General features: G+C 43.0%; 1 protein-coding gene across 1 annotated transcript in view; it reads left to right on the top strand.

Moving 5' to 3' along the window:
- The window catches only part of WNT8B (Wnt family member 8B), a 29663-nt gene extending 7841 nt beyond the window's left edge, over positions 1-21822 (top strand). Inside the window, exons 2-6 of the mRNA XM_061634288.1 lie at positions 5054-5087; positions 10490-10628; positions 12673-12798; positions 18701-18843; positions 21262-21822. Coding sequence (XP_061490272.1) covers positions 5054-5087; positions 10490-10628; positions 12673-12798; positions 18701-18843; positions 21262-21822 — 1003 coding nt within the window. The remainder of the gene's footprint in view (positions 1-5053; positions 5088-10489; positions 10629-12672; positions 12799-18700; positions 18844-21261) is intronic.
- The last annotated feature ends 5863 nt before the right edge of the window (positions 21823-27685 follow it).

The following is a 27685-nucleotide window of genomic DNA, read 5'->3' as shown; positions in this document are numbered from 1 at the left end:
GGGCAACAATAGGGTAATAATAATAATAATAATAATAATTTATATCCCACACTTCCTCCCAGTAGGAGCCCAGGGGGGCAAACAAAAACACTCTACAACATCATAAAAACAGACATTAAAATATATTAAAACAAAACATCTTTTTAAAAAAGCTTTAAAAACATCTTAAAAAGCAATTCAACACAGATGCAGACTGGGATAAGGTCTCCATTTAAAAGGCTTGTTGAAAGAGGAAGGTCTTCAGTAGGCGCTAACAGAGATGCTGCCTGTCTAATTGTTGTTGTTATGTGCCTTCAAGTCAATTACAACTTATGGCGACCATATGAATCAGTGACCACCAAGAGCATCTGTCGTGAACCACCCTGTTCAGATCTTGTAAGTTCAGGTCTGTGGCTTCCTTTATGGAATCAATGAATCTGTTGTTTGTCCTTCCTCTTATACTCCCTTCTGTTTTCCCCAGCATCATTGTCTTTTCCATTGAATCATGTCTTCTCATTATGCGTCCAAAGTATGATAACCTCAGTTTCACCATTTTAGCTTCTAGTGATAGTTCTGGTTTAATTTGTTCTAACACCCAATTATTTGTCTTTTTTTGCAGTCCATGGTATGCACAAAGCTCTCCTTCAACACCACATTTCAAATGAGTTGATTTTTCTCTTATCACGTTTTTCACTGTACAACTTTCACATCCATACATAGAGATCGGGAATACCATGGTCTGAATGATCCTGACTTTCGTGTTCAGTGATACATCTTTGCATTTGATGACCTTTTCTAGTTCTCTCACAGCTGCCCTCCCCAGTCCTAGCCTTCTTCTGGTTTCTTGACTATTCTCTCCATTTTGGTTAATGATTGTGCCAAGATATTGATAATCCTTGACAAGTTCAATGTCCTCATTGTCAACTTTAAAGTTACATAAATCTTCTGTTGTCATTACTTTAGTCTTTTTGACATTCAGCTGTAGTCCTGCTTTTGTGCTTTCCTCTTTAACTTTCATCAGCATTCGTTTCAAATCATTACTGGCTTCTGCTAGTAGTATGGTATTATCTGCATATCTGAAATGATTGATATTTCTCCCTCCAATTTTCACACCTCCTTCCTCTTGGTCCAATCCCGCTTTCCGTATGATATGTTCTGCGTACAGATTAAACAAATAGGGTGATAAAATACACCCCTGTCTCACACCCTTTCTGATGGGGAACCAATCGGTTTCTGAATATTCTGTCCTTACAGTAGCCTCTTCTCCAGAGTATAGGTTGCGCATCAGGACAATCAGATGCTGTGGAACCCCCATTTCTTTCAAAGCATTCCATAGTTTTTCATGATCTACACAGTCAAAGGCTTTGCTGTAGTCTATAAAGCACAGGGTGATTTTCTTCTGAAATTCCTTGCTCCGTTCCATTATCCAATGTATGTTTGCAATATGATTTCTTGTACCTCTTCCCTTTCTAAATCCAGCTTGGACAATTCCAAAGGGCAGGTGCCATCACACTAAAGGTCTGCTTCCTATGTTGTGCAGAACAGACTTCCTGATAAGATGGTATCTGCAGGAGGCCCTCGCCTGCAGAGCATAGTGACTGAGTGGGTATATAAGGGGTAAGACTATCTTTCAGGTATCCTTGTCCCAAGCTGCATATGACTTTGTACATCAAAACCAGAACCTTGAACGTAGCCTGGTAGCTAATGGGCAGCCAGTGCAATTATTTCAGCAGCTGAGTTAACATGTTGGCAACATCCTGCCCCAGTGAGCAGTTGTGCCTCTGCATTTTGCACCAGCTGCAGCTTCTGGACAAAGCTCAAGGGCAGCCCCACATAAAGCGAATTACAGCAATCCAGCCTAGAGGTTACCAGTGCATGGACAACAGTGGTCAGGCTATCTTGGTCCAGAAAAAGCCACAGCTGTCTTACCAGCCAAAGATCCTAAGCACTGAGGTCACCTGGGCTTCTAGTGAAAAGATGGATCCAGGAGCACTCCCAAACTACAAACCTGCTTTTTCAGAGGGCGTAAGACCCCATCCAAATCAGGCAATTGATCAACTATACATATTTGGGAACTACCAAACCACAGCGCCTCTATCTTGCTAGATTCAGACTCAGTTTATTGACCCTCATCCAGCACACCACAGGCACTGGTCCAGGGCTTGCACAGCCTCTCCCAATTCAGATGTTACAGAGAAATAGAGCTGGGTATCATCAGCATACTGGTAAAACCTCATCCCAAATCTCCTGATGACCACTCCCAAGGGATTCATATGTTAAACAGCAGCAGGGACAAGATGGTACTCTGCGGCACCCCACAGCATAACTGCCAGGGGGCCGAAAGACAATCACCCAATGCTATTCTCTGAAAACAACCCTGGAGGTAGGATCAGAACAGTGCCTCCAATTCCAAGTTGGCTCAGAAGGATACCATGATCAATAGTATCAAAAGCCACCAAGAGATCAAGCAAGAATAACAGGGTCACACTCACCCTGTCCTTCTCCCGATAAAGGTCATCCATCAGGGCAGCCAAGGCCGATTCAGTCCCATAACCAGGCCTGAACCCAGATTGGAATGGATCAAGATAATCTGTTTCATCCAAGAGTACTTGCAATTGCTCCGCCACAACTATCTCAATCACCTTCCCTAAAAAGGGGTTTTTTTTGTGACCGGGCAGTAGTTGTCACAATCTAGGGGTCCAGGGTGGGCATTTTTAGGAGCGGTCGGATCACCGCCTCTTTCATGGTGGCTGGAACCACTCCCACAACAACACATTGACCACACCTTGCATCCACTTGGTCAAACCCCCTCGGCAAACTTTAGTAAGCCAAGAAGGGCAAGGGTTGAGAGGACACATTGGTGGCAGCATCATTGCAAGCACCTTGTCCATATCATCAGGTTGCATCAACTGAAACCAATCCCATGCAGTTGCAGAAAACATTGCATTGGACTCCTCACTGGGAACTACACTAGATGTGCATGGGGCATCAAGATTGCTATGGAGGAGAACAACTTTACCCTCAAAGTGCCTTGCAAACAATTCACAGTGAGCCTCTGAAGGGTCTAAAACTCCATTTCCTGGAACTGATGTCAACAGACCCCTGACAATACGGAAAAGCTCCACTGGATGGCTGCTTGAGGATGTGATGGTGGCAGAGAAGTGGGCCTTCTTCACCACCCTCGCCACCAGACAGTAGGCACGGTTATGTTTTACTCAGGCCTGATCAGCCTCACAGCATGTCTTTCGCCACTTGTGCTCTAGCCGTCATCCAGCCTTTTCATTGCCTTTAGCTCACTGGTGTACCAAGGTGCAAACCAGGCTCCACAATGCTGGAGAGAGTGCTCAGAAGCAATCATGTGAAGAGCCCGATGCGCCTTATCATTCCACAATGTGGCAAAGACTTCAACAGGGTCACTTGCTTTATCTACTGGGAACTCCTCCAGGGCATTCAGGAATCCAGTGGATTCCATCAGTCTCCAGGGGTGGACCATCTTAATCTGTCCACCATCCGTGCAGGGTAGAATCAGAGCCATAAGTCTAAACTTCACCAGGAAGTACTCTGACCATGACAATGGGATGACATCCACCACCACCCCATCTCCAAACCATCCCTTGCTCCATCTGGAGCAAATACCAAGTTGAGAGTGTGCCCTGCCCTATGCATTGAGCCAGTGACAACTTGAGACAGCCCCATGGTCATCATGGAGGCTATGAAATTCCAAGCGAGAACACTAGAGGCAGCCTTAGCATGGACACTGAAATCGCCCGGGACTATCATTCTGGGCTTCTCCAATACCACAGCCGAGACGGCCTCCGCCAGCTCAGTCAGAGAAGCTGCCGGGCAGCAGGGTGGATGGTACACCAGCAGCAACCCTAGTTTACTGTCTCCTTGGCCCGACACCAGGTGCAGGCCCTCACAGCCCCCTCCAAGACAGAGTGGTTTCCTGGTGACAGAGATGGAAGGTCTGTAGACCACAGCAATCCCTCCCCCCTGTCCCTGCAGCCTGTGTTGCACGGAGTATCCAGGTGGGCACCGAGTATCCAGGTGATCAAAGCTGGGTCAGATCAACTCCTCCCAGCTCACCTACCCAGGTCTCGGTAATGCACACCAAATCAGCGCCCTCATCCATGATAAAATCTGGCGTTAAATAACAGCACACACAGGCCAGTGGGCACAGCAAATGAGCAACAAGGAACCCGTCCATAGGAGGAGTGGGAGTAAGGAACAAAGCTTAGGTAGCCTTGCCTTTGACCTCTGTGGTAGTTCATCACCTCTCCTTGGCTATAGCCATGAGCACTGAAATTGGGGTGGCATCACCTATGTTCCTCCCTAGTAAGACTGTCCCTAAACACCCAATATGGGCCCCACAAGAGCCCACCAACAAAACCTACCTGAACCAGTTATCCTAGTAGGCCTCTGGGGGGAATGGTAATAGTCAGACCCACTGAATAACTTTCATACAGGGTGCATCTCCTCTCCTCCTCTCTCACCCCCAGGGAGGGCCAGCCTTCTGCCAGTTGCAGACTCTCACTCTGAAGGCATCTGGCAACTTTCTGCTATCATTCAGTTCACTGCACAGGCTCTTACCCTGCACAGGCACTACACATGCACCATACTCCCTCCTCATTACCAATCTCCTCTAGATAGAAGGGAGTAGCACCTTCATCCTCAGGACTCCCTAAGGGGCTCCCCAAGAGCAGCCAGGTGTTTATGCCCCCTGACCCAGCCAGGAGCTGATGCAAGAGGCTGCAAGATTGACTGCAGCCTCTCTCTGGAGTCAGGGTCAAGCAGGGCCCCCCAGTCCCTGCAGCACTTACCAGGGGCCTCAGCTGTCTCGAGACAGCAACCCAGAGGAGTGAGCAAGCAAGCACCCAAATGCTCAGGCTCTCACTCCCGGGGCAGGTCTTTTCCAGTCCCTCAGTGCTTCAGCTGTTCCCCTTATGTGCTTGGACACATCTCTCTGAGGGCTGGGCAGAGTGAGTGGGTGATGAGTGCATGGGCAGGAATGGTGCAGAGGAATTCCAGGCATGCCCTGTTTCTCTCCATTGATGATCCCTTTTCTCCCTTCCAGGTCAGTGAATAATTTCCTGATGACTGGTCCCAAGGTAAGTGCATTTCCTTTGATCTGTGTTTCTAATTCCAATAAGCCCAGGTCAGCTGGAAGTCACCTGTTTTGAGTCTCTCAGGTTTGGTAAGGACTGGACAGAGGCTTCCTGCACTCTCCATTTCTTGAGTGCTAACCCTTACGTGCAAAAAGCAACAAAAGCTGCATTTCTGTTTCACTCTTTCTCTAAGGAGCTCAGGGCAGTATTTCCCCCATTTTATCATCACAAAATCCCTTGTGAGGTATTTAGCTGAGAGTGTTCCTTGCCCAAAGCCATCCAGGAACTTCATAGTGGAACAGGTTGCAGAGATTTGAATTCAGATTGTCCTGATCTAGATGCAGTTCTTCTACACCTCAGTAGCTGGTACCTTGAACAGGCAGGCTCCTTGTGATCCCTGGCCCATGTGCGGCCCAGTGACCACTAGCGCAAGAGTTACCAATTTGATGGATTTATTTATTTATACATGTATACATACATACTGTTCCCTGCTTGTGTACCTTTAATGTATTACCAGGAGGTAATGCTGACTGAATTGCCTACACATTGGACAGATATTTGTGGCTCCTTCCAAACCGCTAGATATTTTAGGATAGAGTAGCTACTAGATGAGAAGGAAGACTGGGCTCCTGCTCCGTTAACATAACTTTGTGCAGAAGAGGGGATTTCAGCTGCTATTAAAGCTGCAGGAGCCTTGTCTTCTTTCCTATCCAGTGGCCACCCTGATTCTATTCCCTGCCTTACAAGAGAAATGCAGCCCTTGCTGTAGTTGATAAAGGTATCACTGCTGGTTGATGGGATTGTTTTGCTGCTACACAAACACAGATTGCCCCACTTATGCATTTATCCCTTACCACAAGTTATTTTATTTAGACTATTTATATCCCTAAAAAAGTTCTCAAAGTGATTTACATAGTACAAGGCGGCTTACAAATTTCAAGTCATCTCAACAGGAACAGGTTTTCACACATAGCTCTTCCACCTTAGAAAAAAGGAACATACTCCCTGATTTTATGCCTGAAGTCTCCACAAGTTCCAGCTGCCTTAGCCATGACAGCAGTAGTGTAGTGGCAAATTCAGAAGTGCAGGGTCCCTTGATAGTCACAGCCCCTCCCCCATTTTTCTGCTGACAGGTTGAGAATTAGATCGTTAATGCCTTCTCCCACAACAACAGGAGCCAATAAGCATGAAAGGGGAGAGTGTTAGCTACTGAGAAGAGTCTTCTCAGTGACTGACTCACTTCCTTTCACTCTAATTGGCTCCAATCAGCAGGAAAGGACAAGGAAGCACGTTAGAAGACTCTTCTCAGACACTAACACACTCGCCTTTCATGCTGAGTGGCTCGTAGGACACTAGAGACATAGGGACCCTGCTAGAACCTTGCTCCTAAAAAAGTAAGAGATCTAAGCCCTCCCCCCCCGAGACTCTGGACAACTACAGCCCTGCATGGCAGCAGGGTAACTTATAATTATTTCCCTCTACACACATCCACAGTGGTGCATGTGGGTGAAGCCAATCACACATGTCTTACCCATCCAATATTTGCCATTGCTGGGGATGCCAATCAGGTGGGAAAGATCAAAATGTTGATTCTACCAATGCGGCTACAAGTACATTAGCACACATTGCCCAGTAGCACAGGACTGCACCAGAAGAGAAAGGTGAATCAGTCAATTTCAGTTTCTCATTTTTCCAGTCTTAGCCTTATTCTCCACATTTCTGCATCCGTTTGCAATTTTTTAAAAAAACACACCTCCTAATAAAAAATTATTCTAATTTTAGTGTTCCTTTCTGCTATTACACACTCTAATATAATACATTTTTGTATGTTAGTTTTTCTAATACATACATTTTTATGCACACTTTCCCCTAGTATTTTTGTACATATTTTTTGGTATGGAAAACTGCATTGCCAAATTCAGAGAAGCACACATTTTAAAGGACAGCTGCATATTCATGTATTGTTTCAGGAAGTGTGAATTAGGCAGGTTCATCCAAATTTCTCCTCCATCCACTCCTCCTCACTCCTGTACTTAAAAGATGCATGTGGAGAGGCCGCTACATTCCAAGCTGCCCAGCTAGCAACCACCATCTGCAGGCAGAACAGAGTTGAAGTAACTGTCAGGCTATGTAGCAGGCAATGAGCAACTTGACAAGAACTCCTCTAACCCCAATGGAACTTGTTGTTGTTAGGAGCTGCTGACCTCCACCCCACGAAATGACAGTCTCCCTTTCTAGTTTGCTGCCCACCGCCCAGCCCTGAAGTCCCTTATCGTGGCTCCATTGATTTGGCTGTGGACCTTCAAGTGTGGAAAATGTTACTGTACATGTGAGATTGCTTGGAAACTGAGGATCAAATTTCACATGATGTTAGTTGCATATTTAAGCAAGTGTGCTTGACATCATCATTCTTATTTTGGAGAAAAAGCCCATCAGGACTGAGGCCCCACATAGGGTTTTTTTTGCTAAAGAATCTCTCCCTGGTTGCATTGGAAGGTGCTTTTTGTAAGAAACAACAGTATTTTTGATAGTGTGGGGAGCAGCCAGGAGAGAAAAACATTTTATCGAAAGCCAACATGGATCTTGCCCTGGATTAGGGGCCTACATCTGCTTTTTCTCCAAAATAAAAGCTGCTCAGTTAAACATGCTTATTTAAACACATGATAAATGTCAGATGTAGTTTAGTCCTGATACTGTGAATGGATATGATAAAAGAAGGAAGAGCCCCCAAAATGCAGGGGACTCTTTTATGCATGGGCAAGAATGTTTTGATCTTCTGCAACACCTTTCTGTGTATTTACTGCAACACCCAATGCCCCGAGGAGGAAAGCCTAGCCAGCCACCATCCCTCAGAGCAGGGTGCTTCAGGGGTAGGGTGTCCCCCAGTGTAAACATTTACGGGCAAACCACTGTACCTTAAGCCATTTATGCTTTTGGGACCTGCCACATCAGGCCAATGCAGGACTCATCTAGATTGGGATAATGATGCAATGGAGGGAGAAGTTAACTTCTTCCTCCCAAACCATTTTCCACTAAAAAAATTCATCACTACCTCCAAAAGCTGCTGTTTGCCCCTGAAGGTGCTATAGTTTTTTGGGGTGGTGGTGGTGGTAGGAGAACAATGCCAAGGGGAAGGGCTAACCCTGTCTCCCTGTGCTATGGTCTCAATTCAGATTGGAGGAGCCCTACGGCTGCTTTTTGTAAATAAGAGAAGAGGCCAGTCTGCATAGCATAATGTGGAGTTTGACCCTTAGGCTGCAATCCTAACCCCATTTACCTGGGAATAAGCCCCACTGTGGACTTACGTCTGAGTAGACGTGGTTAGAAGTGAGTATTAACAGACTCCAAAGCAATTAGAAGATTGCAGCTACAACTTATAAGGAACAAAATCTGTGTAATAAATAATTATTACTGTTTATAGGCATTTATAGCCCGCACTTTTGATGTTAGGGTGGATTACATACAGCTCAATGCAATTAAACCATGTAACAACTTCCACCCCTCAAAAAGTGTGTCTTCTTGACCTGATGACAAAATGCACCCCCTGACAAGGCCAGCCATACCTTGGAGGAGAGGGCATTCCACACTCTTGGTGCCCCACAGAAAAGGCCCTCTCACATGCTACCATCCCCATGAACCTCTGATGGCAGCAGAACTGCCAGCAGCGCCTCTCTTGCAGAGCTCAAGAGCCACTCAAGAGACATAGTTAAAAGAAGGAAAATACTCTTGGTGATCCAAGGGAGAGATAGCATACTGGACATAGTGAAAACCTTGGAGTCCATGGAATGAGTAGTTTAGGAAGCTATACTTTTTCACTTTAGTGTCTTATATTAAAATCATGCTTGGTTTTCCTTTTCATCTTCTAACAGTCTTAAGAATGATTCTGTGAATTCTGGTCTTACTAACCACATGTTAGATATGGAGACCTCGCCAAAAGGTTAGATACACAAACAGCACTGTCTTATCCTTCTCTGCTAAGAAGTAAGCCCACTCAAACCCTTGGTTCAATGAGGCAGGAATTCTGAGGAGAGAGAGAGCACACACACCCTCTTCCTGGACCTTCCAATCAGAGCTTGGAAGTAATTTGTTACAAGTAACAAATTACTTGTAATTCATTACTTTTTTGAGGAACAAGTGGGTAATTCCTTTACATTTTGATTGTAATAGCACTAGGAGTAATTTTATTATTTTTGTGGAGTAATTGTAATGTTTCCAGCATTACTTTGGGGCATTACTTGGGGGGGGGGAAGCAGGGGAAGACTTCTGCTCCTCTGACCTGTGGATGAAAATCATGTGCCTCAAAACTGGGCTTCTGTGCAGCATCGCTCTTCCCTCATACTCTGTGGGTGGGTAGGAGGCGATGAGGGAGGAGGTGGAGAGAGATGGGGCAGAGTAGAGAAAACAATTGTTTTAAAAAATGGATGGTGGTGGTGAAAAATGGAGTGGAGGGAAAAAGAAGCCGGAGGGCAAGAACATGGATAAAGGAAGAGAAGGAGGCAGCAGCAGAATGGAGATAAAGAACTGTGGAGGTGGAAGATGACAACGTGTGTGTGTGTGTGTGTGTGTGTGTGTGTGTGTGTGTGTGTGTGTGTTAATACTGTGTTTGCACTTGGCACACAAAGTGGCCTCCACCACCCTCTCTGGCTACTGTGCTGCATTTGCAGTATTTTAACTTTTTTGCATCTCAGGGGAAAATGTTTGCTTGGGTGAGTGGCCCTTAGTTGGTGGCAAGGCAGGATCCGGGAGGTGGTTAAGTGAGAGAGATTATGCTTGCTAGCTGAGGGGGGGGTTGCCCTTGGTTTGACGTGCAAAGATCTGAGTAGTGGCCTCTGCCTCCCTCCCCACCTCCCTTACCAGAGGAGAGACCACCATTGCTATCTTATGGATAAAAAGAATTATTCTACTACCTCTGTATGTGTGTGTTTATTTTTAATGTTGTTTTAGGCTACTTAGATGTGCAGCAGCCAAGGCCAATACCTTTACGCATTTTTTAAAAGTAACAAATGTAATTGTAGTGATTACTTTTGAGAAAAAGTAAAGTAATCAGTTACTTTCAGAGCAATTGTAATTGTAACGGTAATTACTACTTTTGGGGACCATGTAATTGTAACTGTAATTTATTACTTTTTAAAAGTAATCTTCCAAGCTCTGCTTCCAACCTATGTTGATGCTGCATTGAGAATTCAGGTGGACAAAGCTGAGAAAAATCCAAAACTCCCAGCCTGTCCACCCAGGTCTTGGTAACGCCAGCATTCTTACATGCTCTGGGTACAAAAAAAGGTTCCTGTCACAGGCAAACAGTAAACTCTTAGAGGCAGGTTTTGAAAAACAAGGCTTGGTAATTTTTGTATGTTCCCTATGCTTGTGGAAACTCCTCCTTTGTCCTTGCTGCCTTTCCCTTGCAGGCATACCTCATCTATTCCAGCAGTGTTGCAGCCGGTGCACAGAGTGGTATCGAGGAATGTAAGTTCCAATTTGCTTGGGATCGCTGGAACTGTCCTGAGAGAGCTTTGCAACTCTCCAGCCATGGAGGATTGCGCAGTGGTAAGAAAAGTTGTGAGAACTGGCTATAGTAGTCAGGGACTGCCCAAGACATTCTGCTGCCTGAGGTGGTACAGCAAATGGCGCCCCCTTACGCCAACTCAAATGCTGGCCAAATTATGTTAGCACCTGAGGGGGGAAACCTCTCCCCCTTCCTGGCAATCAAAATATGACAATAATAAATTAAATAATTAACAACTTGTGGCCAATTCATGACACTCAAAATCAACAGAGGCAGCCGCCTTACTCAGCCTCATGATAGGGCCAGCCCTGGTATGAGTTGTTAAGGGGCCCTGCTGCAATAGGATGTTGTTGTCTGTCAGTTTTGTGGTGCCTCCTGAGAATGTGAGAATGTTTTAGAACACAATGATGAAGAAGCTTTCATGGTCCCACAACAATCACCAATGCAATCGAGTTCCTCAACAACTGATATATTACTTAACCGGGAAGGTGAGGAGAAAAAGTTGAGGGTGACTGATGCCATAGCCAAATATGGTTACCAAACATGGCTACCTTGCTTACCTTTGGACAATGTGGAGGCCCCAGTCTCCAGATGTGACCTTTCAGTGGCACCTCCCCTCAAGAGATCGTTGAGAACTAAAAGCCAAGCAATATGCATAGTTCCACTATTGCTTTCCCTAACGGATTTTTTTCAATGCAATGCAAACAGAAGATGGGGGGAGGAGCTGTTATACCCTTTCCATGTCAAATCTTCTCCAAGTGGCTTTCCTGTCTGCTGTTTCCACTTGGCAAGGAAAGGGTGAACCAGACCTTCCCCACCAATTGTTTGCTCACCCTGAAGCCACTAGGAGCTGATTTGCTTTTAACACACACACAAGAGTGCACACACGCGCACACACACCCCTACCTACGTCATTGGAAAAAGCAGTAACATAAGCTACATGGGAAATACAGAGCTTATCCACATGGGAGCATAACTTCGTGCTAAAGATGCTGTTTTTACCTCCATTTTCCATTTCAGCAGTAAGGGCTCAATGCCAGCTACAAACATGATATTTTCTAGTCACACTTTAGGGGAATCATCAATCACGCAGTTTCCTAAAGACCATGCCTCTAATTTAACTTTCCACTCCCTCTGGTTACCTGGCAACTGAGCATGCTCAGTTTGTTCTACCAGTAAGTTTTATTTTTAAAAAAACACCAACCAGGAAGTGCGATTATTTGTATTTTCACTGGTACAATACAGATGAAATACAAATCTTTCTTTGAGCAGTGTTGTGCTTTTGTGTACAAGTTAGGGGGAAAAGAAAAATAAAGCACTGTTTGCAGCAACATAGAAAGGGCTTGCAGAATGGGAGAGAGCAGCCGACGTTTCTCTTCAGCTCACAGGAAATGAAATGAAAGAAGGGAGAAGGAGGAAGTGGGCGTGGAGAGGGGAACGATTGACACACCCACCTAAAAGCATCAGAGCAAAGTGTCTGCAAGCCCTAGAGATATGGAGTGAAGACATTTTTTCCTTCCATTTTCAAATTATCAGAGGATTGGGTTAGTACAGATTTACAGGGGGGAAACCGTGTGATAGCTTCTGTTTGCTAGTAATGTCATGTGAATCATGCGAATTAAAAAGGGATGTGAGTAGCACCAGACACACAGTAAAACCCTGTGTAGATGAGTCCACAGTTTGATTCTGAGTAATTTTTGAATGGTGTGAGCAAAAGTCTGCAGCAGCTCTATGGGACAGAATGGCAGAGGAGAGGTCTACCAACCCACTCCCTCCCATGGGTGTCTTCTGAAGTTGCAGGCTTATCAAATCAGCTCACTGAGGCAATAGTGGGAGTTAACTCTCTTGTTTTTAATTTGGCAGTTCGTAATACGCTGGTCCCAGAAAATATCAAATCAACAGTGGCATCATTTTCTTTAGCAGAGACTTGTCTACCTTTCCTTTCTGCTGGATGAAGAGCCCTGGGTTGGTCTTCCCATGCTGTTCAATATCCATTTGGCCTTACTAATCAAGGGTGCTCCAAATCACAGGAGCTGCTGTTGTATCTTGTCTTGCAGTTTCTTTGATTGTGTCTTTGTTTGGCAGCAAACCAAGAAACAGCATTTGTCCATGCAATCAGCTCTGCTGGAGTCATGTACACGCTGACACGCAACTGCAGCCTTGGGGACTTTGACAACTGTGGATGTGATGATTCCCGCAACGGACAACTTGGTAAGGATCAAATATCAGGACAGAGGTGTGCAGGTGATATTTCTATGTTTGCCCAGCCTCCCAAGAACACAAAAAATAGGCACCTTTGGGGGTGGGGGCTGTTGCAACCATGTTCATAGCAAGGGGAGCAAAACTGTGAATCTGACCAAGATATTTGTTGGTCAGGGATAGGGGAGAATTTCGATTCAGTTTGCATTTAAAGCTGAATTCATCAAATCCACACTTTCTGAAACAACATGAGAACCAAACAAAACATTTATCCTTCAAAATATGCATATATTTAATCTTGCAATGCAGTTCTCCAACCAAAGAATGGTTAAAAAAAATCATGCATTGGGGTACATAAAAATAAATATATTAGTGAAAATAACATGCAGAATGCATTATATTCAGAGAAAATCCTTGCAAAAATCTGTACATTACAGTAGTCAAAACTGCATACAAAAATGTGTTTATTAGGAGAAATTTGCACTAAATTGCTGAAAGTTTTTCATGAAGATTTTTTAAAAAAAAAAATATTACAAATTGCTGCAGACTTGTGGAGAACTGAATTTTAAGACTGGAAAAATGAGACACCGAGAGAACCAGAACTGACAGACCCTTCCATCCTCATGCTCCACATCCTCACTTTGGAGAATTTATTCTTTCCTTATATGTGGTATGACAATTAGCACAATTCTATGCATGCCTAGTCAGAAGTCAGCCCCACTGAGTTGAATGGAACTTGCTCCCAGGGAAGTCTGCAGCCAAATATAGTATTCTTTAAGAAGTGGAGTATTTTCACAGAATAACAGAGCTGGGAGGCACCTTGGAGGTGGTCAGGTTTAACCTCCAGTGCAAGTGGAAGCATTTGCTCTTACTCTTTTCCCCAGAGTAACTGCATTTGAACCTATTCATATAGCACTCTCCATGGTTACTGAGCCAGCTCATGCTATTTCACGGCACTAAATATTGTCCCTACTGCTTTCACCTTGCTGTATGTAATCAAGAATGCTGTTCCTCAAAGGTTTTCCTGATTGCAGCATCTTTTCCATGTTCCATACAAGTGACTGGAGCAAAAGGAAGAGGTTTCCATTTCATTCACTTGTATGGAGTGAGACAAAATAATCTGTTAATTATATTTAGAAACTACATTTCATGCACAAAACTGTATGTGCGACACAATTGTCTCAACACCTCAGACTTTATTATTCCAAGGGCCTAGAGTGAAATTTTCCTGACCAAATTGGACTCCTGTAATCCTGCTACTTGTGACAGACAGGTATTTGTTAGTTTTTTATAAAGGTGTATACTCTGCCTTTCAATCAAATTCTTAGGATGGCTTGCAAAATAACAAAGCAGAATAAAACACATAAAAATCAGGCAAATTGCCACATAAAAACATAATACTTACCAGCCAAGATAAAATAAATCAACTTAAAATAAAATAAAAATATCTTTGTCTGATGCTGAAATTATATAAAAGTCAGCAGTGGCTGAGCTTTCCTGGGGAAAGCCTTCCATTCTGGCATGCCCTTACTGAAAAGGTCCTTTCCCCAGTAACCAGTCACAATATACCAGATGATTGGGGAGGGGGCTGGAAAAGGGCCAGGTACAGATGAAGACATCAGTGCAAGCCAACCTGGTTTCCTCCATATGTTATTGCATTCCATCTCCCACTATCCCTGATCATTGGCTGTTTTTGTTGGGTTGATGGAAATCGGAGCCCAAGAACATTTGGAGGGCACCACATCGGCTACCCCTGGCTTAGGCACATACAGAAGCAGCAGTAGTGTAGCGGCAAATTCAGAAGTGCAGGGTCCCTTCATAACAGTCACAGGTATGCCCCTCCCTTTTTTTCCTGCAGGGTTGAGAATGAGATCCTTGATAACACCTTCTCCCCCAACAACATACATCACTAGGAGCCAATAAGCATGAAAGGGGATAGTGTTAGTTACTGAAAAGAGTCTGCTCAGTAGCCTACTCTCCTCCTTTTACTCTGATTAGCTCCAATCAGCAGGAAAGGACAAGGAAGCAGGTTCTTCTCAGTGGCTAAAACACTCCTCTTTCATGCTGATTGGCTCATAGGATACTGGAGACAGAGGGACTCTGCTGGGACCCCGCTCCCCAAAAAGTAAGGGCTCTAAGACCCCCCCAAGACCCTGGACAACTACACCCCTGAGAAGCAGACTATCAATCCTTCAGGAACCCGGTTCCCAAGCAGTGAAGGGCTTTGAGGTCAAGACCAACCAAGCTCCTAAAGAGCCTGGAAGCATTTGGACTGGGCTGGCTCTGCATGGCAACTACTTCTGTTTCATCTATATACTACCGTTGTTTCTCATATGATGACTTTTTTCTTTCCATCCATTTTCCTTCCCGCATCTTGCTAGAGAGGGCTTTCCCACATTGCATAAGAGTATGTTGCAGATCAGATGTATTTGACAGGAATGCCAATAGTTTTTGGCCAACATAGAACAGAAGTAGTTGCCTTAAATTCTGAAGCAATCCATGTGATTCTGCCTGAAATAATCTGTTGTTGTTGTTATGTGCCTTCAAGTCGATTACGACTTATGGCGACCCTATGAATCAGCGACCTCCAAGAGCATCTGTCATGAACCCCCCTGTTCAGATCTTGTAAGTTCAGGTCTGTGGCTTCCTTTATGGAATCAATCCATCTCTTGTTTGGCCTTCCTCTTATTCTACTCCCTTCTGTTTTCCCCAGCATTATTGTCTTTTCTAATGAATCACGTCTTCTCACGATGTGTCCAAAGTATGATAACCTCAGTTTCACCATTTTAGCTTCTAGTGATAGTTCTGGTTTAATTTGTTCTAACACCCAATTATTTGTCTTTTTCGCAGTCCATGGTATCCGCAAAGCTCTCCTCCAGCACCACATTTCAAATGAGTTGATTTTTCTCTTATCTGCCTTTTTCACTGTCCAACTTTCGCATCCATACATAGAGATCGGGAATACCATGGTCTGAATGATCCTGACTTTAGTGTTCAGTGATACATCTTTACATTTGAGGACCTTTTCTAGTTCTCTCACAGCTGCCCTCCCCAGTCCTAGCTTTCTTCTGATTTCTTGACTATCGTCTCCATTTTGGTTAATGACTGTGCAGAGGTATTGATAATCCTTGACAAGTTCAATGGCCTCATTGTCAACTTTAAAGTTACATAAATCTTCTGTTGTCATTACTTTAGTCTTTTTGACGTTCAGCCGTAGTCCTGCTTTTGTGCTTTCCTCTTTAACTTTCATCAGCATTCGTTTCAAATCATAACTGGTTTCTGCTAGTAGTATGGTATCGTCTGCATATCTTAAATTATTGATATTTCTTCCTCCAGTTTTCACACCTCCTTCATCTTGGTCCAGTCTTGCTTTCTGTATGATATGTTCTGCGTATAGATTAAATAAATAGGGTGATAAAATACACCCCTGTCTCACACCCTTTCCGATGGGGAACCAATCGGTTTCTGAATATTCTGTCCTTACAGTAGCCTCTTCTCCAGAGTATAGGTTGCGCATCAGGACAATCAGATGCAGTGGCACCCCCATTTCTTTTAAAGCATTCCATAGTTTTTCATGATCTACACAGTCCAAGGCTTTGCTGTAGTCTATAAAGCACAGGGTGATTTTCTTCTGAAATTCCTTGGTCTGTTCCGTTATCCAATGTATGTTTGCAATATGATCTCTGGTGCCTCTTTCCTTTCTAAATCCAGCTTGGATGTCTGGCATTTCTTGCTCCATATGTGGTAAGAGCCTTTGTTGTAGAATCTTGAGCAATACTTTATTTGCATGGGATATTAAGGCAATAGTTCGGTAATTACTGCATTCTCTGGGATCCCCTTTCTTTTGTAGTGGGATATTTATTGAACGCTTCCAGTCTGTGGGCCATTGTTTAGTTTTCCATATTTCTTGACAAATTTTAGTCAAAATTTGGACAGATTCAGTCTCAGTAGCTTGTAGTAACTCTATTGGTATGCCATCTATTCCTGGTGATTTGTTTCTTCCAAGAATTTTAAGAGCAGCCTTCACCTCACATTCTAAAATATCTGGTTCTTCATCATATGGTTCCTCCGTGAATGAATCTGTCATCCTGTCATCTCTTTTACAGAGTTCTTCAGTGTATTGCTTCCATCTTCCTTTTATTTCATCTCGGTCAGTGTGTTTCCCTGTTGATTATTCAACATCCCTACTCTTGGTTTAAATTTCCCTTTCATTTCTCTAATCTTTTGGAATAGGGCTCTTGTTCTTCCCATTTTGTTGTCCTTTTCTATTTCTATACAATAACTATTGGAATAGTTTTCTTTGTCCCTACGTACTAGTTGTTGTATAGTTGCATTTAGGGTTCTGATCGTGTTTCTATCTCCTTTTGCTTTTGCTTTCCTTCTCTCTTTAACCATTTTAAGAGTTTCTTCAGTCATCCATTGAGGTCTTTCTCTCTTTTTAACAAGAGGTATTGTCTTTTGGCATTCTTCCCTGATAATAGTTCTTCTGGTTCTCTGTCAAATAAGTTTAAAGCCTCAAACCTGTTCCTTATTTGATCTTTATATTCTTCTGGGATGTTATTTAAATTGTATTTTGGCATTATGAGTGCTTTGTTCTTCTTCTTTAGCTTTACTCTGATTTTCGATACGATCAATTCATGATCTGTACCTCAGTCTGCTCCTGGTCTTGTTTTTGCAGAAAGTATGGAACTTCTCCATCTTCTGTTTCCAATTATATAATCAATTTGATTCCTATATTGACCATCTGGTGATGTCCACGTCTACAGTCGTCTTTTTGGTTTCTCAAAAAATGTGTTGGCAAGAAACAAATCATTGGCTTCACAGAATTCAATAAGTCTTTCTCCTGCTTCATTTCTGTCACCTAAGCCCCATTTCCCCACAATTCCTAGTTCTTCTCTGTTCCCTACTTTTGCATTCCAGTTCCCCATGATTATCATCATATCTTGTTTTGGTGTGTGATCAATTTCCTCCTGTACTTCTGTGTAAAATCTCTCCAATTCTTCTTCTTCTGCGTTTGATGTTGGAGCGTAGACTTGGCTGATGGTTATGTTAATAGGTTTCCCATTTAATCTCATTGATATCACTTCTCACTATTAAAACAACTCCATTTCTTCTTGATTTCTCATTTTCTGCATAAAATATTTTGTAGTTGCCTGATTGAAAATGTCGCACTCCAGTCCATTTTAATTCACTCACGCCAAGTATTGTAATGTTGATACACTCCATTTCTTGCTTGACAATTTCTAACTTTCCCTGGTTCATGCTTCTCACATTCCATGTTCCTATTGTGTGCATCGTACAACTCTGGACTCTCCTTTCGCATCTGTGCGCATCAGCCTCTGGGCTTCCTTTCGGCTTTGACCCAGCTGCGTCATTAGTCACAGCACTACTGGCACTTGTCCTTTGTTCTTCCCCAATAGCTCGGTGAGTGCCTTCTGACCTGGGGGTCTCATCTTCCAGCACTATCTCGTGTTGCATTTTGGATACTCTGTTCATAGGGTTTTCATAGTAAGAGCTATTCAGAGGTGGTTTACCATTGCCTTCTTCTGAGTTTGGATGCATCTTAGTCTGGTGTCTCAGCTTTGACCATTCCACCATGGGTTCCCCTGCTAGGAGTCTAGCCTCTTGATTTAGACTCCTGACGGCATTGCTGTCAGCTTCTTCAACACTCTCAAACCCCCTCACCACGTTAAGGTGTGCATCCTAAAGGGGGTGAAATAATCTATCCTGGGATTATCAGAATTATTATTAGATATTCTTTGCTGACTGCTTGCAACAATACATTTCATACTTCCAGCTGTACTTCCTTACAGTCCTTTCATGATTCCTTTCATGAGGATGACAGGATTGAGAGGAGTTATCAAGTCACCCACAAGTTGACTCCAAATAACTGGTGGCATGCTTCTCTCCACAGGAGGACAAGGATGGCTGTGGGGAGGCTGCAGTGACAATGTGGGCTTTGGGGAAGCCATTTCAAAGCAGTTTGTGGATGCACTTGAGACAGGGCAGGATGCCAGAGCAGCAATGAACCTCCATAACAATGAGGCTGGTAGAAAGGTAACACCTTTTTCATCTACAACAATGAAAAAGCCAGTAGAAGTATGAGATGGGTCTCTTTAGTCTCCTACCTAATGCAACAGCCATCTCTGGAGCAAGCAATTCCGTTGAATGGCTTCATACAAAGAAATTCCTTTGGAAGTTTCCTGTTGGCAATGGCTGGTGATTCTGTTGATGACCTAGTTGATCTGTGGGATACAGAGATAACCCAGGAGTTGACAATTGTCCCTAAGTTCTTTTGCAAGAGTCTTATCATCTCCCTGGTTTACCAGGGAGCTGGGGGTGGGGAATGAAATTGACATGACTATGGCTGGAATGTCGGTTGTGGGAAGATGAATCTGATCTAACACAGGTGAGTGCTTATTTTAGAACCTATTCTGTGGCAGTGATGGTGAGGAAGTAGCAATATTCTTGGTCACTATTGCATACTTGCAGTGCCACTCAGCAGAGTGTTTCCATGTGGTGTACAGTCTTCAGTTTGGCCACCACAGAAATGTCAGAGCTCTCATATGCCTCCTGTGACTTGTTTGCTAAGCATTTGAATAACTGAATTTGTCCATGACACAATCAAGTCAAGTGTTGTTGGGTGAATTTCAGTTATTAAAGACTGAGGATGTGGCCAAGGTAATAGGAGGAGTGCAGCCTATCTTTTATTTGCTTAACCTTTATTCCTTCTACATCAAGCAATAGAGTGTTGACAAATTGGATCCAGTAAATTATAAGCACCTCTTTGCAAGAGGGGGTTATCCTCACTGCTTTAAAGGAGGCAGTCAGGAAAGATTACTCTTGAAAAATGATTCTCTGGACGCAGGCAGTTGCAAAATAGTGCTTCAGTGGATGCTTGCCATTTAACATCAGATACTCTTGGATGATACTGATTATTGAGATGCAGTTTTATCTGGTTTACCACCTGGGTTTGGCACTGAAATGGATTTGGTCACCCTGATGATCTTTACTAGGGGAAGGGCACAGGCTGTGCAATCCCTTCTCCTGGATCTCTCAGTAGCCTTTGATACCATCCACCATGGTATGCTTGGAGAGCATTTGTCAATGACTAGAATTGGGAACATTTTGTTCTAGTGGTTCTGTACCTATCTGATGGGCATTTTCAAAAGATAATGCTGGGATACCTGTTCTGCCCCATGGCAGTTATGTTATAATATCCTTCAGTTACACTATGTCCCTTATACATCACCACCATCATCATTGTTATTGTTATTATTGTATTGTTTATGCAAAAACACTGCTAGGCAACTTACAATTAAAACAAAACTTATAATGCCACAGATACAATTTTTAAAATACCTAAGTTAGACATCATAAAACAAAGACAAACAAGAAGTTTAACAGAACCGCACAATGTAAGTTCTATGAGGTCTGGAACCAACCGTCCAAGTGGAAGTGAAACACTGCAAAGCATAGGATACTACGGTCAATGGTACTGAAAGTCACTGATTGGTCCAGGAGAACCAACAGGGTCATGCTCCCCCTATCTCTTTCCCAAAATAGGTCATCCCAGAGGGTGACCAAGGTTGTCTCTGTACCAAAACCAGCACAATCAGGAAACCCAGAATGAAATGGACCCAGAATATCAGTTTCATCCCAGAGAACTTGGATCTAGTTAGCAACCACAAGCACCCAAATTTTACTCAGGATGGGAACATTTGCTACTGCTCTATACTTGTTTTCTGAGTCTCTTTAGAAGTGAACCCACAACTACCTTCTTAAGGTGGCCTGAGGCATGGACACAGAACATGGAGAAGGCTCTCTGTGTCTGACATATTATGTGTTAGTGAACAACCACATAGACTGGCCCTTTAACAAATGTTTCCATACAAGTAGTAAGGGCAACAAGGAAGCTACTACATTAGATTGGAGTCTTTCATCTTAGTTGGCCAATCAATGCACTTAAATACATTATGGCAACAGTTTTGCTGTGGTAACCACACCACTCACACATAATGACTGAAGTGGACCTTAGAGGGTTATTTTGATATAGCATAGGATTAGGATACATTGCAAAAATAATGAGAACGATTATTTAGGTTAATCAAAATAGTGGGTTCAAGAAGTTAATGGCAACATTCATAAATGTATTTATAAATAAATGAAATTGGAAGAATCTGACTGCTGATAGTTGTTTAAAAAAATTGAGTACTGTCATTTTAATAATTGTTTTATACTGCTTTTAAAAGTTTTTTGTACACTAAAGTTTTGTGAGAGGGTGATATATAAATGAATGAATAAATAAATGTTTGATAAAATATTTGCAAAATATGTCCCTTCAGCTAGAAAAGTAAGACACGTTTCAGAAAAATGTCTCTTAGTTCTACATGTTGAACTCTGCAGGGAAAAAGAAGGGCATCCCAATCACCTGATCTTTTTCATAAATCACTCTGTCTTTTCCTTCATCATTAGGCAGTGAAAGGGACCATGAAGAGGACCTGCAAATGTCACGGCGTGTCTGGCAGCTGCACCACCCAGACTTGTTGGCTGCAACTGCCTGAGTTTCGAGAAGTGGGGACCTACCTAAAGGAGAAATACCACAAAGGACTGAAAGTGGACTTACTCCAAGGGGCAGGCAACAGTGCTGCTAGCCGGGGGGCAATTGCAGAAACCTTCAGCTCCATCTCCAAGAAAGAGCTAGTCCATCTAGAAGACTCACCTGATTACTGCCTGGAGAACAAGACTTTGGGCCTGCTGGGGACTGAAGGCAGAGAGTGCCTGAAGAGGGGTAAGGCCCTGAGCAAGTGGGAGAAGCGCAGCTGCCAGCGTTTGTGTGGAGACTGTGGGCTGGCTGTGGAGGAACGGCGAGCCGAGATGGTGTCCAGCTGCAACTGCAAGTTCCACTGGTGTTGTGCTGTTCGTTGTGAACAGTGCCGCAAGCGTGTTACCAAATATTACTGTGTGCGCAAGGAGAAGCGGGAGCGCGGTGGGGTCAGTGCAGCCTCCCGCAAACTCAAAAGGAAGCAGCCCTAATACTCTTGCCAACCCCTGACGACTTCCTCTTCAATCTCCCCCCCCCTTCACTTCTGCTTTATTTTCCATGTGTGGGAAGGTTCTGTCTGTATAGTATTTAAGTTAGAATAATGACCCCAGTTCGGGAAGATCAGAGAGGGAAGCTTGCAGACATTCAAGCAAAGATGAAACTTCCCTCTAACCCCCACAGACTTTTGTGGAATGAATTTGTTTTAAAACCCAAGAGTCCGTTCCACCCCCCTCTCAAAGCAAGGAAACGCAGTGTTGTAGTTGGGACCTCAGAGGCCATCCTACCCTTAGTAGGAACTATGACACATCCATCCATTCTAGGGAACCCTCACCAGCTTCCCAGGTTTAGGGCTTGTTTACCCAATCTGGGGAACTCAGGATTCTGAGGTAGCAACTCCCCATTGCTAATTTACATAGGCAAGGAATCCCAAGCATGTTTTAGCCACACAGCCCTCTCTCCATCTCCTTGCTGTTAGCTTTGAACTCCACATTCTAGTGCATGCCTGGGATCAGAACCATTTTTCTGTCAAAAGAACCACATGTGACAAAAGCACCCCCCTTTAAAAATAGGTGTTTTTATCTATCTATGACCTCTCTTTCAGAATCCAATTTACTCTTTTATTGTGAAAGTGGGTCAGGAAGGACTGAAGTGAGTTAAAGAATTTTGTTTCAGGGAACCTGATTGTGTTAAGAGGCTCCTTAGAAGAGGTCATTGAGGCATTCTTGAACTTTGAAACAACCCTTGAAGGGTCAGGAGAAATAGGAAATTAGAGTAGCAAACTAACCTGCATGTTAAAGGAGGAAATAGGAACCAAGAACCATTTGCAACTGGAAGAGAATGCAATTTTAAAGTGGAAGGTGAAGGAAGGAGGATACAAACAAGTTGGGAAATATAACAACTTTTATTTTGGGTATTCCCCAATGGAAATATACATCTATCATACATAGATTTGCTGAAAAGAAAAATTCTTAACCCATGTGCTTCCCTAAAATCAGAAAAAAAAATTCTCTGAGCCCTTTCCAGGGGATGATTTTTTTTTTTGCACAATAATGCTACATTTGTTATTTATTCAATCATAAGATCAAGCCATTGTCTCAATGTAATTCTACAATGGTGGGGATATCACATTTTCTTAGCACTCAAGTTGTAATTTTTTTTTGCGCTTGGAAAATGTAATTCTTCTGTTAGTGCATTGTTGCTTTTAGCAATTGCAATGGGAGCCATATGCCACTTAGACAGTGACATCACTAATGAAAAGTGAGATTGAAACAGGGAAAGGGCTTTTGCCATTTTATGAACTTAATATACAGCCACAGGAGTAAATCCCATTGAACTTAATAAGTATGCAAATGATCAAGCCTGCCCTCCCCTCCTCCTCTCTCCCATCACCTCCCTTTTGCCCTCCCCTCCCCCTTCCTTTACCCTTCCTCCTCCCCTTCTAATCCCCTCCTTCCCACCTCCTTCTGCTCCCCTCTCCCCCCTTTCTTTTTCCCTCTACTCTGCCCTCCCCCTTCTCCCCTAAGGTCAGTTTTACCTATCTTAGCCATGATTGCATGAGAGTAAATCCCATGGAACTCAGATGATCAGGCAAAGATCAGACCTGCCTTTCTTTCCTTACCCCCTCTCCCTTTCTCCTCCCTTCTTCCTCCCCTCCTCTCTTCCTTCTTCCTCTTCCCCTGCCCACTCCAACCCTCCCTCCCTCTCCTTCTCCTCTTCCCCTCCCCCGGTCAGTTTTACATATGCAAAGTATGATTGCATGGGAGTAAATCTCATTGAACTCAATAAGCATGCAAATGATCAGACCTGCCTTTCACCTCCTTCCCCTCTCCTCTCCATTCCTCCTCCCTTCTTCCTCCCCTCCCTTCTTCCTTCTTCCTCCTCCCCTGGCCACTCCAGGCCTCCCTCCCCAAGATCAGTTTTACCTATCCTAAGCATGATTGCACAGGAGTAAATCCCACTGAACTCAATAAATATGCAAATGATCAAACCTCCCCTCCTCTTCCCCCTCCTGCCTGCTCCCCTCCCCCTCCTCTCCTCCCCATCACCTGTGGTCAGTTTCATCTATCCTAAGCATGATTGCAGGGGAGTAAATCCCACTGAACTCAATAAGCATGCAAATGATCAATCCATTCTCAGCAAATTTGCATAGGATCCCATTTCTTACCTCCCAGATTAAAAAGCAGAGAAATCACTAATACACAAAAAAACTTGCGGTTTAAGAACGTACCTATAGCCAACAGATATTTCTATCAAACTTTAAAAAGCAGGAAAATTCGGCAGCTATAGTGAATGCACCAGGGGAGCAGGAGACCTGACCTCCTCTCTGAGATATTGTACTGCCCTACAAATTGGTAAAAATGCCAACACAATTTGGGTTGGTCTTTCACACTCCAATCCACTTCCTGTGTAGCTTGGAAGAATTTGGTAACATGTCCCTCTGAGCATATGGTGATTGGTGGCAACACCTGCAATCAGCCCAAATAATAGAAAGAAGACATGTGCTGTGCTGATCTTGTTTTAGCCGGGAGGAAGCAACAATATTAAAACAGTTGATATAGTTCAGATAGTCACTTTAAATATGTTTGAGTTACTTTGCAATTTTGTTTCCTATAGTAAATCATTTTCTTTTGCTTCTGTTTCTCTGAATATGTGAAGTACAGCTACAGTTTGCAACACTAAAAAAAAGCTCCAAAAAGAGTTGTGGAATAATGGCACTGACTATTCTGCAGAATAGTTTCCAATGGACATGAGGAGTGTCTCAGTTTGCACAAGATAAAACAGTGAGAGGTGAAATATATTCTAGCAAAATTCTGAGTGTGCTCTATGTTTTTAATTGACCATGTCCTCCTTTCCTTAGGTGGAGCAGTTTAAGCATAGCAGACTGAACACATGCATCTTGGGCAGGCCAAGTTTGTTTTTTTCCAACAGCTAGAGTCATTGTTTAAGTAACAACATATTGTAATCAGTCTGATTTTACATCCAACTGCTGTTTCAGATTCAACTGTTAATGCGCCCAGAATAGAAATTGAGCATAACCTCCAGTTTGAAACACAAAAAACTGTCTTCAGCATCATATGACATTGACAATAAAAAGGCTTTGAAATTAATAAAATAAATTTGACACAGATTTCTAGGATGAATAATGAGAGAAATATAATTTTCTTGGTTAGAATCTCTGTAGAAACATTAGTAACACAGAAAAGAAGCAAAGTAAGATGAACACCAACAAACATACAAAAATGTAATTCTCCATCTTTGGAGATAGCAGGTGTTGCCACAGCTCACCAAATGCTCAGAAGCATATGTTACCAAATTTTTTCAAGCTACACAGGAAGTGGATTGGACTGTGAAAAACCAGCCCAAATTGTGTTTGCATTTTGACAAATGTGTAGGGCAATACAATATCTCAGAGAGGAGGCCTCCTGCTCCCCTGGTGCATACACTGTAGTTGCTCAATTTCCCTGCTTTTTAAAGTTTGATAGAAATATCTGTTGGCTATAGATACGTTCTTAAACCGCAAGGTTTTTCCCTATTAGTGAATATGTTCTTAGATTCTGTGCACACATGCATCCTGTGTATTACCACCCTGATGCAATGTTCATCCAGATAAGGTTATGCCATTCTCATCCAGCCTTCCCCAACCTGATGGTCTCCAGATATTTTGAACTACAACTGAACTACAGATAGTCAATGGTAAGGAATGATGGGAGGTGTAATCCAAAAATCTGGAGGGAAATAGGTTGCTCTAATCATTCATTTCCTTGATGGTTATGAGCTCAAGCTATACTCATCCAGACCAGATGTATTCACAAAGAACACAACTCCCTCACCAAGGGCTGCTCCACACCTATCCATTATCATGTACGGATAAGATATTTCACTATTGGTGATAGATTATGGGTAGCAAAAGTGTAGTTCTGAATAAAAACTAATTTGGATCATTTGGAAAGCCCTCAGCAGAAAATGAAAAAGACAAATTGCACATCTCATATCATCTTCTGAGAAGGAAAGTTTGATCCAAAAACATTAACCAAATTTAGCTAATATTTGGAGTGTATTGTTATAAGAATTATAAGGGTTTTTCTTTCAGCAGTTCCTCCCTTATCATCCCTTCTTGGCTGGCATACCTTCTGTGCTAGTCTTTGAGTAGAATCCTCTGCCTCTTTAATCATTTCTGCAGCTCTCAACAGTGCAGTGCAGTGTGAATAAGGGTTTTAGAGGCTCTGGCTGGGAAATTTCAGGGTGTTATTTGACCTTCTTCATGAGCTGCTGTCTCAAACATACTGATTTAGAGATCCCATGACTCACTCTCATGTTTTTGCAGTGCATCTGTAGCATCTATTCTTGCTTTCAGTGGTGCATATTCTTTGTCCTTAAGGTCCTCACCAACTCTCCTCCCTTTATCTTCCAGAGAAACATTACAGAACTAGCCCTCAGCTTCTTCCCAGGAACTGGTCACAGGAGCATTGTCCCCTCCCCGCTAGTCTGTATTGCCAAGCATTATGAAGAACAAACTGAGATGTGGTTGGGACTTATAAGCATCTGGAAGCTGTGGTTCTGAGAGCCAACTGCTGGCACAGTTTGTCATAAGCAGACTGCTACATTGGTTGGATAGTGGAGTTTGAAAAATCACAGCCCATACTTACGTCCCAACTCCCATCCAGTCATTCCAGTGCATGATGAAAGCTATATTATTAAAAGTCTCTTTCTTATTCCTCCTACTTACAAAATCCTTCCTCTTAGTAGATGGCATGGATAACATTAGTAAGGTATTTAATTGTTTGTAAATAGGAGAGTAAAGCACTTTGAAGTTTTATTTATTGGACACTTAACTGTGATATACCCATAACTGTTCGCCCATCTAGATTGTATATCTTCATTAGCCTCAGTAAAACTTTGTAACTGTGGACAGAAAACCTTTTTTGCTCCTTGCTGTGCATGGGTTACACAACACAACTTTTGTCATAGTACACAGGAAATTTCCTATGGGATGTGGTCTACTGAGATGGGTAATCCTAAGGGTATTAATTTATCTATGTTACTTCAGCTTTTGCTGTTGATTTTCAGTATTACAGCCATTCTAGCTCCTTGTTACTGGCCAATAGACCTCTAGCTTATAATAAATAAATTGAAAGCTGTGTGTTTGATAAATGTTGAGGTGTCTGGCAGTATTTATTGATTTAGATTTTTAGCCTGACAACTTCTGAACAATTATGAAGGGTTGGAATATATTAGAAAAGAGCACGAGTTTTCTGGACATGTCTGAATTTGCGAAGGGCAATTTTTCCTTGGTCATTGTTCTTATAAAAGCACAGTTACTGAAACATGTTGTGTGAAATCTTTCTTGAGAAAATGGACACTATCCCTGTTTCACCAAATAAGGGGACAGTTTGAAAGTAATCCTCAAAATACTACAGGGTTTTCTCACCTTGTAGTGAAAGTTCCCTGTTAAGGCAAAATAACATAAATCCTTCATCAATGCTTTAAGAGATGGGTGTTTGAGAATTGTGGTGCAACTAACCATGTGTCCCTGTGGCAGGCTGTAAAAAAGGGGGTATTTTGGCCCACCTTAGATATTGGGGGATGGCTGTCTCTGAAGTCTGTCACACTCTGCTATCATTCTTTCTGAATCTGAGCAGAATAAATGGTTTCATTAATACAGTATGGAGGACCAATGACCTGAATTTTGATGTCTGAAACGGATGTATCATACCATCTCAGCCTTCATTTCATGAGATTGGTGGCCTCCATTGCCCAAAGCATCCTTTATGAACGAGATCCATTGTGGATCCTGCAGCTGAAATGCTGTGGGGTTATGCTATAGTTCCTGCATTATTGTTCTCACTTTGAATT

Source organism: Rhineura floridana, chromosome 7 (genome assembly GCF_030035675.1).
Source record: "Rhineura floridana isolate rRhiFlo1 chromosome 7, rRhiFlo1.hap2, whole genome shotgun sequence".
Lineage (NCBI taxonomy): Eukaryota > Metazoa > Chordata > Lepidosauria > Squamata > Rhineuridae > Rhineura > Rhineura floridana.
This window is presented reverse-complemented; position numbering and strand designations above follow the sequence as displayed.